Consider the following 20,506-nt stretch of genomic DNA (forward strand, 5'->3'; position numbering starts at 1 on the left):
AAAAAGAAGAAATGTGTTGTTGCGATATATTAAAAAAAAAAGGATTTTTTCGCGTTTGTATGTATCAGGCTAACTCACGAGGGACAGATTTATGGGCAATATCCCTTGCGATGGAAAATTCGGGGGTGATAAGGGGGGCAGAGACAGGCGCGCGCATAAATGTGTTTCGAGAACGCGCACTGAATATCGCGATCGATATCACTGCCGGAAATCACGGCGTAATACGTCCACGAGCATTTCCGGCGATCGATGCATTCTGGCCGCTTGTCACTTTGTCTTCTCATGCCTGTTTTCCCTGTACATATATCGTCACGCTTCCGATTCCCCGTTGTACTCGCTGGCGAAAATTCAATCTCCCGATTTTTCCGTAGGAAAAGGCCCAACGCTTTGGCTCCGAAACATGATAGCACCGTTGTGTACAAAACAAAATGAAGAAATATCGAGGGAAAACGAATGCTCTTTTTCATCGTTTCAAAATAAAAACTGTATCACGTTTTATTTCAGCATGCTTCTTCTCTCTGTTTATTTTTTTTTTTTACGCAAACAAAGTTTATCATTTCGCAGCTTCAAAACATTTTACAACGTCAAGTTCAAGCTTCAGTTACAATAAACGGAGAGATATCACATAGAACATATTATTTCCCATAATTAAATTAATAGATTAGAGAATTTTTAACATATATTTTCTTGATTATTTAGGCAATAATAATAATGAATACATGAGATACGTAAATTTGTGAATGCTTTACAGAACAAAATTATTTTGCGTTCTCGAAAAAATTATAGATTCTTTAATTATTTATTATGATTCACAATCTAAATAGTCGTACCTAAAGTGTACCGAATTTATTATTAATCTTTCTGCGGAACACTAACTGAAACAAAGAAGCGATCATCGCCGCTTATTCAGCGGAAAAACTTTCCGCGATCGAACTAATCGAGACGATTCGTCTTCATTAACGCGCTTCTTTTTTCGATTGCGCACGAAATCGGAGAGTGCCTATATCATGCTGAGAACACAGGCAAGAAAGAGAAATTAGGAACGTTGATTTCGCTCGCGCTGAAGTTTCCTATTAGGCAAACTTTTTTTTTCGTAGGATTGTACACTATAGCGGGATAGGCTTGAATAGCAATTAATTACGAATAAACGTCGTGGCAGTAGACGGAAACTCGATTCACGATACGCGGCGAAATATGAAATTTAATTTAAGTGTAGACAACTCTTGAAAATTAAGGTTACCATTTTGATAAGAATATATCGGTAAAGATAGCGCATCATTGAGGTAATGACCATGTCGATGAATAATCTGTTTTTTTCGACTAATAATTTAATCTGTCGATTAATAATTGATTTTTTTTTCTCGAGATGCTTGCAATCCACATAGTAAATTAATGGATTACGTAATCTAGGAAAGTATAAATATAATTATTCCACAATGTGTCCTTGGTAACTATCTAGTAGTGTAATGATAACGTCATTACTTTTGCCATTACTTTTGCTTACGATTCTCTCGGTGAATATAATTCCTGTAAAGGAAATTTCTAAAATTGTGCTCCTAGTAACTATGTGGTTTAACAAAAATTTAAATCCAACGCAATTGGAATTAATTAATTAATTAATTTACAACGTTGAATATAATAGCCCAGTTTATGAACAGACTTATTTCCAGTTTTTAATGATATTTTATCGATTTCCTTATATAATTATCAGATGTAATATCGCCATACATATTACGCAGTACATACCGTAATGCATTTTAATTTTGACGACATAACATTAGAAAATTACAAATATCTAATTTAAATTTATAATTGCAAATTACACTTTGGCTGTATATTAATTGAATAGCATAATTTTTTTTTCCTATTAAGTGTTTTTATTGGCATATTGTTTTTTCCTGTCAGATTTACAGCATTGGTTAGATATTCGCTTATTTCAAGAACCTTGAAAATTATCAGGAAATCTCGTCCAGTCGTTAAGAACTTGTTGGAAAAATGAATATACATTTTGCTTCTTGGGTTTAATCGAATGAAAACAACATACTCAGTTTCCTTCTTCAAACAAGTTTTTTTCTTCCTTGTTTTTTTTTTTTCCTTTTCCTTGTTTTTGCTAGCGTTATAATACATCAAGCAAATATTTATCTAGAAATATCAAACAGATGAAGGGACGATAGAAATTTGAAATTGCAATATCGATTGTGATATTTTTAACATTCGATCGGATGTTACATCGAACATATATTAAACTATCTGTCATTAATATGTCGCATGCATATTTTAATATCTATCATTTTGCGATGTTATTAGAATAACGACGACGCGACGATGAAGTTTGTCGTTACATTGCAGTGCGACAGTTCAGTTATCGTGACTATGATAATTATGCGAAGCGGAAAATTTCGTGCACACGCGGTTGCCAAGTTGCGCTTTTAATGAGCTCTCCGCGTTTAATAAGCGCGCGTTATGCAAAAGGACTGAATGTGCATCACGGAGGAACTATTTGAATCCAACCAATTTAAACGTTTAGCCGAGTCAACAAAAACATTGTCGACTCCCCTCCGACGAAAAACCCTTTATATTTTTTTATTTAAGTTTGCATGAGTAATTTCCGTCTCGAATGCAAATGTATGTTGTACGGCATGCAAGCACAACTCGCTAGAAGCGACCTTCTTCCAAGATTCCTGAGCTGCACTTCTAACTTTCAAAAAGCTAGCTAAAAATTTCTTATCACCCCGGCGAGATTACACAATTACGATTTTTGGCATATCTTGCTCGTTCTTTGTAAAAGAAAAAATTAATTTGTTCATTAGTACACGTAGTAATTAAAATATAAATAGATTAGTTTCAACGGATATATATTTCGCGCATAATGTACATCGTTTTGCAAAGAATTTGCATACATGTATAGCAAAATGAATTTAAAAACAATAATTTGATATCAAAGCCATTAAACTTTAATCCAGTTAAAGCAAAAGAACCGTAGTAAATAATAACGATTCACTCATATCCACAAAATTTTATTCGCAAAAATTTTGTAAGCTTCCAGATAAAATAATTTCACAATTATAATTTATTGTGCATCTATTGAAATTCATCAAGGAATACATTTCTGAATGTAAATGAATCTTTAATGTAAAGCCCGTGTAATTTTTGCGTAAACGATATTGCTGATGAAACTTTATGCCGTGATATTTTAGTCATTTTTTGGAATCTAATGTGCAAAAGATGCGCGGGATGATCTTGCCGGAAGCATGAAGCTCCTTAATAAAAAATCACGCAACTTCTCTTCTAATTTCCTGGACGCTCGGTTGTTGCAGGCACACACTCCTCTTCTCGCGGCCGACACGAGACACGTAAGTAGAAAGTTGTTAGCAAAAAATAACAGAGACAAGGAGATCGTTAGCGAGTGGTTGGGACCGAGAGAAGAATTGCAATCGTCACTTGCGCGTAGTTTGTGTCCCCTTTAACTCGCACGTTTCACTTGGCTGATAAAGTATGTCAAACTAACACCAACTTACATACCAGTAAAAATTAACTTGCCAAAGACATCGTCTATTGTATTATATTATGAAAACTTTTGACAAATTTGATGTAATATTAACTCTTGGCCATTTAAGTTTTTTTTAAAGTGGTTGCATACATTTTTCTCTCGGTACGAATTTTGAGTGAATTTACATGTCACTTGAACGCGAACGATAATGTTTGCAATAATCGAAAGGCATTTGTTTTATTAATTACACAGATGACACAATTAATAATTCTTGCGTTATACATTTATTTGCATTTCTATAAATTGCTCAGTTGCTATGTGTGTGCGTCGTTGATTGATATAAAATTTAAAATATGTAATGTATAATAACGTCGACACAATATTATGATGTCTATTCTTTTCACAATTAATAACACAATACAAGTGTATTCTTAATAATGCAATTGATTCAATTTGTATTACAGTACAGATAGCACATATAGTTTGTTACGAGACAAAAGTTTCACTAACAAGCGCGACAGAATGAAGGTTTAGAAATCAAATTGTAATGGCAGCTGACTAAATCGAGATATGAGATTACAAACGATTCATAAGATAACGCGACGATCTCGGCGCGTACTTTGAAGTTTATCGTGATGTAATTGCAGTTTCATATCGCTTTACCATGCTCCTCGTAAATTACACGCGTAAGAAGACGCAATGGATAATTATTTGCCCCTGAGTCATTAGCGTTAACGATTTCCCCTTCCCGGTACGTTCTAGTCTACGTGCAACAATTTCCTTCTCGACATGTCGTTCCTTAATCACTGTTTCATCGGTTAACTTTGGCGATTATTATCCGCGGATATTTTAAGTAGATATACGAATCCCTATCGGTATAGGCAGCAGATCCGGAAGTGTTCGGGTCACGGAAGCTTCCAAAAATCGATTCGTAATGTATGTAGGAAATTGTGTCATCTCCCTCGTGCGCGCGACTTCCTTTTACGCTCGTTCGCTTCCGTTTTGTCGAGCGGTCACGTTCAATTTGCCGCGAAACTAATCTAATCGCTTCTCGAGAAGGCTTACCAGAACTTTAATTTATCTAATTTGTCTAATTTTAAATAATAATATATCTAGGTAACATGCTCGTAAAGATTTTATGCAAAATTTATAAAATCTCTTTATATCTCTTAATGGACGAGATAACCGGTTTAATTGATTTTTCGAAACCTGTGTAAATTTAGCTTCACACATTTGAAAAAATTACATTTGTCATTTATATGTATGTGTGATTGTATTGTTTGCATGTTTGCTATTTTTGAATTCTTTTTTGCGTATTTTCAGAAAAAGAGTTATATAAAAAAACTTGGGAGACTAGTTTCTTAAAATTTAATTTTTCATTAACCTATGTAGAAAAATTCTGTATATTTTATTAAGAATTAATATTTATTTTTTTATAAATTTATACAGTCAAAATAATTTTTTTATAATTTCAACTTTTTTTTATTCTAATTTTAATTGTAATTTTTTTAATTGCATAGAAAGAGAGAGAATTTGATTTGAGTTTTTGATTTGTCGCGAGCGAAGAGAAATATGATGAAATCGGGCAATATACAATTCCACATGGATTACAATGACAGTGATGTTAATTTGCATGATATTTCGAGCGTGTCGCTCGAAATGGATGCTAAATTTCAATAGGGAAGAGCTTAAAATAATTATCCCGCAACATGAAAGTTAAACTCTAGTCGCACGGCAATACACGCTGCCTTTACACATATATTCACATACAAGTTTATCTCTTTTGATATGCGTGTACATAATGCAAAATATTCACTATCTGTCGTAAATCTGCACATCATGCTAATTAACTATCACGTTGCATTTAATTATTATATTGTATTAAGTAAATGAAAATCCGTGCATGTGTCGATATATTGATTGCTGCATTATTCGATGAATTAAAATTAGCATCGAGAAAGTTATATATTTACATATTACGAATTTTAACGCTCATGTTTATGCTCATGTGTGCACACGATTACATCTTTCATTTACAAATTTTTATTGAAATAATCTTGCTTTAAACATTCAGACGGATTTGAATCGAGGGTCCGCGAAACTGCGATACCCAAAGCGCTGTTATCTCAAGACATTATTCATTCAACGGAGTTGATTAGTCCCCGTTGGTCGCCATCCTTTTAAATCACCCTTGTCTCTCGAATGTGCAAACACACCATCGCCTCCTTCTCAAAACTTCACCGGTTTCGTTCTCTCCTACTCCTTCTCTTCTTCGCCCTCGTCGGAAGATTCATAGCGAGCCTGATTCGATTTGCAGCGCCGTTTGAAATTCAGGCAAGGGCGTATTTCATTCGTCGACGGTCGGCGAAGGGGATGACGGAGCAGCGAAGGGGTGAGTCGGCCGATGAATATCGAGCTTGCCAAATGGAGTAAACTGCAGCCTCCGGCTCGTGTAATCTTCCGGAAGTCGCCGTCTGCCTTCGATTATCCTTTTCTCTCTTTTTGTTCGCCGCTTCATTTCCCGCTTCGTTTCCCACTTCTTGTCTCATCACACCACCTCTCTGTCCTTCTCTCCTTCCTTTCACTGTCTTCGAGTCTCTCTTCTTCCTGTCGCCGCGATCTCACCGCGCGCTGTTCCTCCCCTTGGCCTTGGCAGTAAATCAGGCGAATCTGGTGCCGCATGATCCGGCGAAATGAAGCCAAGTCGTTTTTTACATCGCGTCTGCGCGGGAATCATATTTCCGTCGTGGATTCCTGGAGAGATGTTTGCCTTTCCTCACCGCACGGAAAAATCTCGCGCTAAAATTACTGCCCCGTGAATAGAGAGAGATTCATGGCGTGGAGCGAATTCCCGCATGGCTGGCCAGATCCCACGAGCATTCATCAATACGCGGCGAATATCGGTTCCGGTATTCATTTCTTTTGGATTAGTACTGTACGTAGATATAGATATAAATGTATACGAGAGGAAAATCTGCTTGCATAAACAATGCTCGTACGCGTTTAATATGATACGTCGCATTTGAAACTTGCGATTCAATTTGTTGAATTTATTAATCTCTTTTTTTGCATATTCTTAAAGCGATTCCCCGTTAAATTTCCAATTAAGTATATTAAATTATCGATTGCTTTCAATGAATTTCACACTTTTCCCCATAGAAATATCATTATAGAATATCCTGTAGGAGGATACTTATTATTCGCTGACAGTAACATAATTTCGTTTCTGATAATGAGAATTCCCGGGCTTATTCGCATGAGTCATTTCAAGATCCATTTTCCGCGAGGCAAAGTCAGAATTTCGATCGCCATCTAAAATTCGGGATTTGAACTGCACAAACACATTCCCATGGGAAAACACCCTATTTCGCGTTACCCGAGCCGCGTCGAAATCCCATCAGGATCTTCATTCCGCCTTTCTTTAATACACCACCTTTTCTCATCTCAATATTGCGTCATTATGTTTATGTCTGCCTTGATTAGATTTCCACTTAACTAAAATAACGCTAAAACGTCTCAGCAGTACATAAAATATTCCGTGGAGTTATAAAGTTTACGAAATTTCTTCAAATTGTGTAATTTTTGTCATCAGTTTAAACAATGATATTGAGATAAGTCATTCTTTTTTTAGGCATTTTTTATTTAGGATTCCCAATTTTAAATTATAAAAAAAAGAAACTCTCGCCTTTCGCTTTCTTTTTCTTACTGTGATAATTTTTATTACCACGAAATGCATCCTTTATTTTAAGATTCAATTATATTATATATTCTGTATTATCTATCATATCCGTCGGAATAATCGATATCGTATTTCCTTCTGATACGATCCATTAAGGATCATCGGCCAGTAGCTCATGCTGATTATCACGTGGTGTACCTCCTCTTGGCACTTGCTGCGCTTCCGGTCCTATAGCGTTGCATTATAGGCTGCCGGTATTATAACGGGATACGTCATATAAATCACATCGAATGACGTGTTTCGCTCTCTCGGTGCGTCCCCTGACGTCGACGCAAATTGCCGACATTAGTCGTTAGTGACGTATCACGACTGGCCCTTCCGTTCCGAGGAGATCACCACCAGTGTTACCCTTCGTGCCAGTTTCACACGTCTAATAACTCAATTCTTTGTTAATTCGCTTTTTAATCATTAGACAATTTCTGTTTATTAATGCTCAAACATTTTTGTCGAGCGCCTAAAAATTGATTTTAAGTTGAAAAAAAATTTATTTCAAAACCATCTTGGAGCAATATTTTCAATAAATAAATGTGCTTATGAACTTACTATGCGATTCTCGTAATTTTATACATAATCAATACGTATAATCTACACTTTTTAAATATGAATTTAAAACTTCAAAAAAAATCTCTTTAATCCAACAATCTAATAATTCTTTTATACTTTAATATCCCATTCTTTTGAATATTGCCTTTTTTTATTTATTTATTCTTTTTATTCTTTAAAAAAACTTTTTTTTCTTGTTTGCTCTCTTTCTATTTAATTTTGCATTTTGCAGGGGACGTTGTTAAATTAATGGAACACAAACGCAATGTGTTTCTTTAGCTTTTAATAATTTTTCCGATACGCAGGGTATATTGCGTGCTGACAATCATTTATCTTTATTTCACGGAGGATAGTTTGTTGCGGTTCGCACGAGGCGTGGAATTTATATTAATGGTGGCACGCATAGATATTAGGAATAATTACATTTTTCCGTTGGAATGCTATACCGTACTCGAGGGACTCATATTCATATAAATGTGTATAGCATTTATTGTATGCGAGAAATACTGAGATAAATTGCAGAGCGCGTGGTTCTATTAATACGAAAAGTATCATTAACTTTGTACGTGGAACTACCTCTCTTGTTACTTTACATTACGACATATTTTTATAGATTTAATTTTTATTATAATTCTAATTTTTATTATCATTACGATTAAAACTTTGATCGCAAATGCAGATGTTGCGAAAAATATTTCAATATTAATTCTTTATCGTATTCACTCTCCTCACAATTAACTGAATTATATATTCGTTAGAGTTTTCCGCTCGGCAAATTATGCAAAAATTATCCGAGAAAGTTTTACTTACAATTACAGAGATGTAGCGGATAATATAGGACGAGAAGAGACACCATAAAAATCAGCATTGAGCATTTTTGTGTCCTTGTACGGAGAGGAAACATTATCCGCTCGGATTTTCCCTCGATCGTGTTAGTAAATATCAAAATAACTGATTAAGTGAAAACGTATGTCCCTGGTGCGTTCGATCGGAGATGTTTACTCTGGAATTAGGACACCCATAGGACACTCTGTAGATTGCACATGCAGATACGTGTTCTCCACAGGTGCATAAACTTTAATTTGCAAATTCTATAATCGCTCGGGCGGTCCGTTATATCCAAGCAAACTGCAAACGTAGATTTGCACTGCAATCGCGAACATCGTTAAAAAGCCCCATGTTTCTGTGCCTTAATCGTACGTATCTAATTCGAATAATGATATAAATAATATTCTTTAGTAAAAATTTTTGCAGTTAATAAAAATGTATTAAAACAGAATATACTTGAGTAAATCATTTCTAAAATAAAATAATTGTTAAAAGTTTTTTATTAAGAATGATAAAACATACTCAATGTATAAGACGTAGCGAAAATGATTCTTATTATAGATATTGCACGAGAGCTTTAAGACATCGTAAATATTAAGTAGCCTCGACGAATATCTTCACCACGGGAGAATAATTAATGCTTTGGCGAATGTGGATAATCCACTTTTATAAAACGTTTCCCCGTTCCGTGATCGATATAGGGTCTCTAAGTTTATGAATTGATTTATGAAGCAGGAATGACGCGTCCGGATGTTGGTTTCTACCAGAGACCAGGTTTGCCCGCATCTGAAAATTGGAGAATATTATCATAATGTATTCCGGCTCTCTCATCTGCATCGGAATTACCAAGCGGATAAAGACGACGAGAGGTTCTACAAGCGGGATCGATTTTTCCTCGGCAAAATAAGCGTACGATAAACCAATTATCAAGGCAATACGGATCCGCGCAAGGCGCAGTGTTTGTCGTCCGAAATGTGTTGCATACATCTAATTGCTAATTTACAGGTCACGTCAATTATAACGAGATAATTTAAGCATTGTCGAACATATTGGCGAAGAATGACGTTATTGTATATTCTTTTTTTAATGATGATATAACGATATAACGAGTCATTATTTTAATAGCGTATTACAGTGGCAGAAGAAAATGAATTATTTATAATTCACGCCCTTTATTTAGCGGTAGAAACCTTTATTTAATGGTAAGTTAACATTAGAGAAGCGAAAACGATTGAGAGACGGAGACTATGAGTGTCGCGATGAAATTTAAAACCTCAGTAGTGTATTTATGTAGGTCGACTACTCGTTGTCTCTGACAGCTCTCGTTTGTCCTGACTTTTTAAAGCTACCGGACAATTTCCGTAAGTTTATCTTCGCGAAACTTGTTCGGCGCGCGCGTAAAGCCCCGCCGAGTAATTTGAACGAAAAGTAAACTCCGCGACTCTGTATTTTGCTTGGCTTCGCGTTTTGGCGTAAGAAACTACTGTGTTTCAACGAATCGAGGTGAAATCGAGACAAACTCTAAATGTTATTTCAACAATTATTATTCCGGTTCGAATACTATTAAAACTGCGCAAATTCACGCATTTTAACACAATATTTATATTCATTTATATGCATTTTATTGTTTTATGAATAATGACAATTTTTTGTACGCGTTTATTGTCTATTTATTACTTCCCGGTCCGTTAAAATGGGCCACAATTTCAGTTTTTTTATTCAATCCAAAAATTTATTATTAAAATAAATTATTTTCCCAAAAACCAAAGCTTGTCCCTTTTTAATAAATATTACATTGTTTAAAGTTGATATATAATAATGCGCGGCGTACAGTACTTGGTCAGGCATATTATAATAAATTCAACATTTTTCAAAATTAAATAATTATATAAACATTCAATTTATCTCAAACGCCTATGCCGCAAGATTTGGATATATATTTAATCTTTATACGGGTTCGATCTATTTACACAATGCGTGTCTTGACGCAAACCCATTCACTAAAATGACGCTGTTTCGCTGCCGATGTTTCGCTGACACAAAACCGCATCGCGGTGGTAAAAGGTAGATAGGGAGTCGCGTCGGCGTGCATTTAGGATGCATCGTGGATTTTGGGATGGCAAGCGCGCGGAATAAAGTCATAAACTTCCCTCACGTAAACCGATAAATGGGTATGTGCCGTGGTAGAATGAGTTTCGCCGGCGTTTGTGAATCGGAAGATGCGTCTGGGTCGATCGCCTCGATGGTCGGATCGGCTCACATTCCATTTACGTAAACCGTAAAACACGATACTGTAATTCCACACGCACCAGAATTATTAATCAAAACTAAACTAGAGAGTTATGGAGAGAGGACCTCTCGAAATTGCTTAGTTTATCTCGCTCGTCTTTCGCTAAACAGAAAAGCTTTTATTCCTGCTCGAGCCACGAGCCATCGAGTCTTGATGATTATAGCAACGTACGTTTCAACCAATGAGAAATAATACCAACGATGGAATAAATGATTCGTCACTTATCCTTGGACAAATGGAAATTGATATTTTGATTCTCGATTTACGCGTTTGTTTTCAATTTATTATCGCATCCACATCGATACAATACATACAATTACTCTGAAATTGTTTTAATCTATATCAAGCGTTTTAATTCTACAATGTTTTTAGAATGTTTCAAAATGTTGAAGGATTTTATATTTTTAAACGTTTCCATTTTTCATCTGATTACTCTGAATATATATGTTATATATGTGTGTTATTTTTCAATATTTTTTAATTTATATAATCTATATAATATACGATCAATTTTTATATTATACAGATTATATGAATTTTATTATAAACTCAACGATTAAGTGTCATAGTGGATGAAAAGAGAGACAAACGGAATTAGTATATAATCTATTGACATATATAACACATATTATTTTGCTTTTGATTTCATACAGGTTGAGAGAGAGAGCGAGAGGGAGAAATGATACAATTAAAGTTTATACGACGATAATTAAATTCAGACACGTCAGCCTTTACACAGGAATATCTTTGTTACCCGTAGACTATCTAGAAGTAACGACGCTCTAAAGTGTCTTAATCTTCGCGGAAATTCTTGAAAGCATAAGGGTTAGCGTGCGCGAAGAGAGGGGATTCATACTCTCGCCGTCTCGATAAATTCTCATAGTGGGAGTTTATTGCGCTACGAGGACGTTCTTGGGCATTCCGCGGATTAACTCGTCAAAGTGTTCCCCAAGAAATTGTCCGCTCCGTTACCTTACGAGCATCACGATCCTGAGGGGGTGCATGCAACTATGCGACGCGGTTCAAAGTTTGCCGTTGCTAAAACTTGCAATGTACGCGACGGTTCCTTCTTTGCGACAGGAATCAAAAATTATGAGGGGCACAAGGAAGTAATTAGAAATTCGCACAATATCGATTATCGCCGTGAAAACTGAAGCTTGATCCGGCGCGTTTCCACGCGCCGATAAACGGTCCTTTATTCTCAAAGAGAATAGAATATAGAGGAAAATGTGTGAACGCTGATCTATATTTATGCGACATTTTCACTTTGTGTGCAACGACTGAGAGCTCGCGAGCCTAAGGAGCAAAAATTGAATCCCCCAAACGCGAAATAATAAAAGGAATTTGGTGGATTTTTATAATTCATTCGATCGAACCATAAGTTGTACAAATCGAGAGAGGGCTGCCACAATGAAAGAAATCTATATATCACGAGTGAAAAAATTATGGGAGGAAACATAGGCAAGAGAACTATAAAAATCATTGATATTATATAGGCAAGAGATATAATGGATTCGATTATTCGTCGGATAAATCGTGCGATAAGAAGAATAGAGACGTTCGCATTTTGCACCTCGATCGAATGGGCATTCTTGTGTAAAGACAGAGGCGATCGCACGATTCTGAAATCTTACGACTAAACTCCAGTTTACGACTTTACATGGAAAATTCGAACAACGTGTCGTTTCATATGAGATATTCGTGGCTTCGATGTTCTCCAGCTCAGTGATATTATCGCGCTGCAATCACTCGATTTCTCTGCGTAATCCGATAAAGATGTCCTGTTCGGAAGAATGGATTTTTACGAGGGAAAGCAACGTTTGACAATCCCTTCCGCATCGTGGAAAAACACTAGACATTGCCGGTAGTCAGAAAAGAATGGGAAAAGAAAAGCAGTCGGACGTGACTAGGATAAGGGTAGCTTCTTCGCTGCCGATTCGCCTGCAAACTCGGAACCTTTAGCTTGCTGATACGGGAAATACAGGATTGGAATAAATTTACGGCCTTTCGTGCTTTGTATTAAGCATTCTCGATTTCTCTTTCTCTTTTCCTCTATTCTCTTTTGTTTCTTAAAAGAAAATTTTATCGTTGTTGATATGCCATCTTGCTTTAATCGAATTCAAATATATTATTAATATCTAATATAAAAGTTAAATTATCATATTACGAATGAAGAATCAAGAATTTGTAAATAGAAAATCGATTACTTTACTTTTGACGTTTTTTTTTTTAAATAATAATCAATTTTCTATCTAAGAAATATATAAATATGTATAAAAATTTGTAATTGTGCGATATGATTTTCGTACTTCAAGACATCGAGATGAAAAGTATAATGGTTTAGAATTTTATTTTGGATTATTTTAACATCTTTGACTTGAATTTTGTTTTACAACAATACCATTGTTGCTTTTACTTAACGCGTAATATCTTTCATCTTGCGATTTATTAGAAAAAAATTTTATTGTAGTTTTATTCTAGAAAATATTTTTCTTTTTTACGATATACAATGAATTAGAATTATCGCGGTTGTGAATGGTTCGTCGTAAGTGTCAGTCGCGATCCTTTATGTTCCCACAGAAACATCTTCAGGGTTTATGCGGTGACAGTAATTTTTATTTCGTTTTGAAAGATGGTCGGAATTTTTTTAGTTGGCCGTAATACTTTTTACTTATTTTTTAAAATTTATATGTACAGATACTTGCAGGACGATGGTATATATGTATACGTATGGATAACAAATAGTATTTATTGTTTTTTTAAATATATTTGTATACTTTTTATGAGATCGTTAATACAAGTAAAAAATCAGTTTAATCTTTAAAAGTTTACGGTCTCTTAGCTAAAAGAATTAATATCAATATAAATTTAGAGCATAGTTACAATTTTTCGTAAATTATTATATTTTATGTGATTATCAATGGTTAAATCTTGACAATTTTTTTTTATTTAAAATTTTATTACGTCTGATGTTAATTTCATATAAATGCCGGAGGGTCTTTTGGAGTATTTAATACAAGATTAATGATAAGCGCGCGGAGAACGATTTGCATTGTCGCCTTTGGAGCGAATTTAATTTGCCAGGAAATTTCTCGATATGCATTTCTTGTATAGAAGAATACTTTTTTCTTCTTATATGTATATTTTACACAGAAGCTACATCTTTTTTTAAACGATCGATATTTTATTAAAGAAAATTTTTAAAAAATGCGGAGATATAATAATGATTATAAAATTATAATTTTAACTAACATATATGCTGATTCAATAAAGTAGTCTAAAGATATCACGATGACATTACTAATATTTGCAATTTTATTTGTTACATAAAAGATACCGGAACCGACTCTAGGATATTGTCAAGAGAGTATAATTTGCTTGTGTTTATTTCTCTAATGTTTGTCCGCGGGATTTTCTCAGGCGAAAGCACCGTAAATGAATATTTATATCATTATTACGGCCTTTCTTCGTATGTAAAGAAAGCTTAACGCGTTGCCGTTTGTCCGATCTTTTCCACTTTCGCTGCATATTTTTCTGGCCCGGCAGAGAGGCGCCAGGAAAAACGGCGAACGTATATATCGTCCTCTAGATTTCTCCACCGAGAAAAACGCGCAGGAGCATTGAGTCCCGCGGCAATCTCATCGCAGCGGGTTGCGATTAAATTGCTTGAATAAATTAGCTAGGATTAAGTTGAAAATTTAGGGATTTTGTAAGAGAGAATTAAATTAAACAATTGTATGTGCGTTGAAGAAAAAAATTGCACTTTTAAAAATATTGAATAATGATAGATTTCTATTTACAAACCAAATAAATAGACGTTAATTGTTTGTCAGAGAAGATATTTGCATAAGAAGATCTTGCTCGTGAATATTGTTGCTTCCGCCGATTGTTGCTCTTTACGCGTTAAGTATGCATTGAAACAATCAATTAACTCTCAACTGCAATATACGCTGCAGCCGCACAAATTTTCCTATATACTCGGGCAAACTTTGCGGATCCGCCGCTCTCAAAGATTGGATCGTTAATATGAGCTCATTAATCACATTCTAAGCGGCGTATGAAATTAATTTTGCGCCCCGTGACTTTTAATGTCAGCCGATAAATTTGTACGAGATCAATTTCTGGAGAGTAGGTAAGTTATTCTGGCGCACTTTCTTAAGTTGATTACGTCGTTTGTCTTGTTGTTTTTATAATTATTAAATATTTAACTCTTTTATCTTATTTATTTAATATATGACATATATAATATATTTTGACCATGTTTTGTGGTGAGAAACCACTTCTCAAACAAAAACTTATTAAAATTTACGGAATCTTAGAACAATTTATTTCTTAAATATAAATGCATTTATTATCAATAATTTATTGTAAATTTGAGATCTAATAATTTTTGTTATTAAATTGATTTGATATATTTGAGACGAACATGTATAGAAAGATGCAACTTAATATTTTTTCGAGGATGTTAGCTGTCAAAGTGTTCCTATTTTCAAGTCACACGATCGTTCACATAGAGATATCAGTATAAATGCATGCGTTCGTAGATCCCGCATTCATATATACTATACTGTGTTTTATACGCGTTTCGGGTATCGCGAGTTTACGCTCGGAGTAACATCGAACCCGAGTATGGGGAAATGGCGGATTGCCGTCGTTAAATCCCGGAGTGTGCAAGCTTTATGAATTAAACCCGCACCTGCAGAGAGCCAAAATGCTGTGGCGTGTTTAATGCGAATGCACTATCACAACGGGATGTTGCTCCCTCACCGAATAGAAATAATTCGCCGATGGAGCGAAATTGATATACAGACAATTAACTCTTGGTTTTTAATGGTTTTTAATATTTTTAAAAATGCTGTTTTACATAATACACATGTTTTTAACATTGCGAAAGATTCGATAGGATATATGTATGTCAGATAAATTAGTAATATATCATAATCGTATCTGTATTCTGTTTGTCAAATTACGGATTGTTACAACTTTGCGCACAAATGCTGACGTTACTGTTCTCGAAAATGTAATATGATTTAACAACAGTTTTTTTTATTGTAACAATTTCATGTATGAATATATTCCACATTTTCATGCGAGCCAATATTATTTATTCGTCTATATTATTTTTTTTTTTTTTTAATCAGGATGCAAAACTGAAACTTGTGTGTGAGGCAGCTAATAGAGATGAATATTGGCTCACTTTGATTAGTTTAAATTTAAACACGAAATTTCCCAGTAAGACCGTAAATCAAGATTAGATAGGACATAACGAGATTAATTTATTCATAGATAAATTAAGAAACACGACTGTGTGAGGGCAGCATCTAAATTAAACTTAAAAGACGGACAGAATATTAAAGCAGGTTTTTTGATAATCCAAAATAAGAGAAAAGAAGACATATCGAGAATATTAATTCAAATACTGTTTTGGTTTGCATTTAAATATGATAACCTCTATAGCTTGACAAATATTGTGTAGACTAATTTTACAATTAATTATTTCCTTTTATTAAGAAAATATAACGTTTGAAAGAAATAAGAGTCTAATTTAATTATTTAATTATTATTATTGTTGTGTGGAAATTTTATATAATATTTATTAAAACATTTTTTTATAACTATTTATATTTATCATACATAAATTTTCTATTTACATCGTATATTGTACTTGTCAAAATGGAAATATTTATTGCGGAAAGTATGAGAGAGAGGGCATACTTTACTCGTGCTATTGAACTTTAAGACACATTGAACGTGCTAGAATGTGCGAAGTCACGATCGCAAAGAGTTTGTCAGACGCGCAAATTTCCACGCGATTACTGCGCGTGGAAACCAGGAACGAGTATGCAAAAAGCAACTAAGCGACCGCGATTAAACAAAATTTAATTCCATCGGCAATGAAAGCACACGCTAGATTGAGGCGTTTAATCGCGGCTTTGTTTTTTTTTTTTTTTCCACGACTGTTGTCAAGAAAACGTGATCTCGCGAATCTGTTAATCCGCAACAACGTGCTTTATAACATCGAATATTAATACTTTTATATTGCATTGCAAAATCATCATTTTGTTTCCTCAAGTGACAAAATTTTCACGTGAATTTTTGTGCCATTTGTCTCTCCTCACAATATTTTTTATCTTTATAAATATTTTTGACAGATAATTTTTTATTATACTTTTACGCGAAAATGCTGATGACATCACATATTCAAAAACGTATAATTCGCGTAGCTTTTTACATAATAAAACATATAATTTACTTACGTTATAAACTAGAAAGGATATGAGAGAAGTAATTATTTATTATTTAGTTTAAAAAAATGTAAGCTTTGGGTAACGTTAATGAGATGCCAGGTGGCGTGGCTTTTTCCGCGCATTTTCAACTTACGACTTTTCCCGGCAGCTGGCCCAGTTTCGCGAAAAGCCGTATAATTTTTTGCGAAATTAAACCGGAGATTGCGCGAGAGAGTGAGATCGTCGTGCACATCCGGGGCGAATGGCCGCAGTTCCAAATATTCCACCATAACTGTAGAGCGTGAACGTCGAGAACGACACTTTCATGGTCTGGCTCGTTTCATAATTGGACGAAATAATCGCCGGCCTGGACAGACACCGCGACGCCCTACGTACGCGAGACAATCGAGGCGCTTTTTCTTGCCGACAGAGTGGCAATTAGTCGCCGTGGTTCGCGCCAGTCGCGGCGACATAAGTTTTCGAGCAAGTCGCGCGAGAAACACGCTACGTACATATAAACCCCCAGCGTCGATCTGATCAGCGCCAGGCTGCTTGGAGAAGCTCCAATTTTCCTAATGTACGGCCACGGTAACCGTAGTTTCGAGTTGTACCGCACTCGGATACACACTCGGAGCTCTCTCACCTTGAACCGCCGCATCGTCGTTTAATTCGTGGCAGAGCTCGTCGAACTTTCATTCGGCGACAAACCGTTAAGTCGTTCGCGAGAATTTAACCGGCTGGCCGCCGCAGTTGCTAGTTTTAGTACAGTCTACTTACGTGATTGGCTGTCGCCAGATTTGGATTATTCAGGAATATCTTTTGGAATATATATACGTTGATGGATTACTCGCGCTAGATATGGCGATATCGTTGGCGCGATCGCTTTAGCATTAAACGTCTTATGACAAAATAATTGCGCATATGACGGAACATAACGTACGTAATATATTATACAACAAATTTTAATATATATTTTTTTTTTCAGCGCGATATAAAATTTTATAACGTTTAGACCTATCACAAATTGCATACAAGTTGCAATCAATTTGAGATATGTATGTTTGACATAATTTCTCACTTGACGATATTTTTTCATGAAAAACTCCGTATGTTTCTCCGGAATTCAAGAGCTGGGCGTGCTTTTTGTCGCGATTTTCCGGACAAAAAAACTCTCGTAGGGCTCGGGTTACCTCCGGTAGTAATTCCTCTTAACATGCCCCGATTCTCGCCTTTTAGCCACGCACCTTACTTACATTACCTTGGCGTATTGTATACGCAAGTAGTACTCGCCATGGATGTTTACCAGAAAAAAAGAGGAAGTATTAAATTCTCTTCCCGTATTACATTCGCGCTGCTTTCATATCTGATTATAAATAAAAAATTTTATATGCATAAAAAATATAGAAATAATTATAATAAATTTAAATATTGTTTTAATTTAATTTATAATTTATATAAATATAATATCAATGACTGCTTTTTTTCTATTCGTTATTTATCGCATTTAGTAAAATTATTCACCAAACTATTATATTATTGTACAATTTTTGTTAATTATTTTTTTGCTAGATTTTTTTGAAGCCCTTATGCGTAGTATTAAAATCTATATTAAAATATTTAAAAGAAATATTTAAAAATATTGTTAGTTTGAAAATTCTTTTTACAAATTAAAGTTATTATCGAGGAATCTTGCCTTTTTTTGCCCCTTCTCTCTCGCTCTCTCTTTTTCTCTTTATCTAATTCTGTTCTATTCTGTCATTCAATTAAAATTTCTTCATATCTTTGTTTTTCTTTTTTATCGTTTAAGAAATGTAAATTTCTGACACAACACACACACACAATGAACCTTCATACATCAGCTAGCTCTTAATCCAACAAACTCTTTCTTGACTACATTAGTTCTGTTAGCATTTTGGAAAATCCGTTATTTATTTGAATGACGGGACAAAGCGAGAGAGGAAAGTTGGATTCAACCGACGATAGTAATTTAATTCGCTGTTAAATCCGCGGTTGCGCATTGAATTATCGATTTGACATTCCGCGTATAAACTTCCGAAGATTAAATTCGTAAAATCATCCTCGTTTCATCGCGCATGATTTTATTGCGGCGTCATTTGCATTTATTTCTCTATCCAAGATAAATTCTCATTTTCATTAAGTCTTGCTCTCTCTATAAGATAAAATGATAGGATAGCTCGCGCGGCATGTCAGTTTTTCGATCTGGATGAATATACATTTTAAATCTTCAAACTTTATTTATAGAGGAAAATCTGCTTTTTTTTGCTTAAAACTTTCGTTCAACAAGACGGACAATGGACGGCGCAGCGATTAACCTCAAGGTCGACGTAGCCTAAAATTCGCTCTATTTGCTACGAAACGCGGCTATCTTTACCCCGCGGTTGGAACCGACTCACGTACCAACAAAGGCCGACGAATATAGGCCCGGTTCTGACACGGCGCGATGTTAATTCGAAACACGGGCCGCCGCGCCATGACGATGTTTCACGGTATAATCGAGCCAAATATCTGAAGCCACGTGTACGTAGCCCTTCGCGCGATCGCGTCATAGCGAGAGTTAAAAATAACATTTTATGTATAAAAGTGACAAGTGTGCGGCAAGTTCATGCGGCAAGATTTATTTCGAACATCAGATTTCGTAAGTTGCAGTCGGTTTTCCCATCATCGAAATCTCGCACGGTGACCTGTTTTAATTATAGGGGGATGCGTGACGTAAAATTAATACGAGCGGGGTCAATGTACGACGCGCGCGATGGAACGATCCGTCGATCAAATTTTGCTATATCCCGATTGGCCGATTAATTTAGGCAGCCGTATCCGCGCCACGCCACGCCACGCTCTGCCATGTCATGCCATGCCATGCCACGCCGCGCGATCAGGACGCGTGCCGCGTTTATTTTTACGGCGTGTCGGAAATAGCTGGCGGTAAACGCGCGCCCCGCCCGATATTATAATAGCGATGACTAGCGCGACAGTACACGCGGGCAAGTAACGCTCTGCCGTGCGAGAGCCGAGAGTCGGATAACGTTACTTCTTCTTGGCCGTCGTGCGTTGGTAGCCACGGGGTAGTTTTGCGTTTTCTCTTGCGGCCGTATCATTCTCACAGTGGCGAAAAATTAAAACGCTCGCTCGGCGACGCGATAACTCTCCCTTCGATAAAAAAAATCGAGTTGTGAGTGCGCGAGTGTTGTTTGTGTCGTCGGTGTCTCTATTTTGTGAAACAACAGTATTGACAATGATTAAAATCTTTTTCTCGCGAATGTAATTATTATTCTCATTTTTAGAATCAATTTTCAAGTCGTAAAAAGATACGAATGTTTTTATCACGTGACAGATATCCAAGGAGAATAGCGTTAAGCAAAATTCACGAT

General features: G+C 35.5%; 1 protein-coding gene across 13 annotated transcripts in view; it reads left to right on the forward strand.

The window, feature by feature from the left end:
- The window catches only part of LOC126859014 (disks large 1 tumor suppressor protein), a 236,832-nt gene that overhangs the window by 143,673 nt on the left and 72,653 nt on the right, over positions 1-20,506 (forward strand). For 12 of the 13 annotated variants that reach the window (XM_050609873.1, XM_050609875.1, XM_050609874.1 and 9 more), the window contains one exon: positions 3,318-3,353. The exons of the other annotated variant lie outside the window; for it this stretch is intronic. In XM_050609873.1, coding sequence (XP_050465830.1) covers positions 3,318-3,353 — 36 coding nt within the window. The remainder of the gene's footprint in view (positions 1-3,317; positions 3,354-20,506) is intronic. 13 annotated transcript variants of the gene reach the window in all.

The sequence above is a fragment of the Cataglyphis hispanica genome, chromosome 2 (genome assembly GCF_021464435.1).
Source record: "Cataglyphis hispanica isolate Lineage 1 chromosome 2, ULB_Chis1_1.0, whole genome shotgun sequence".
In the NCBI taxonomy this organism is placed as follows: Eukaryota; Metazoa; Arthropoda; class Insecta; order Hymenoptera; family Formicidae; genus Cataglyphis; species Cataglyphis hispanica.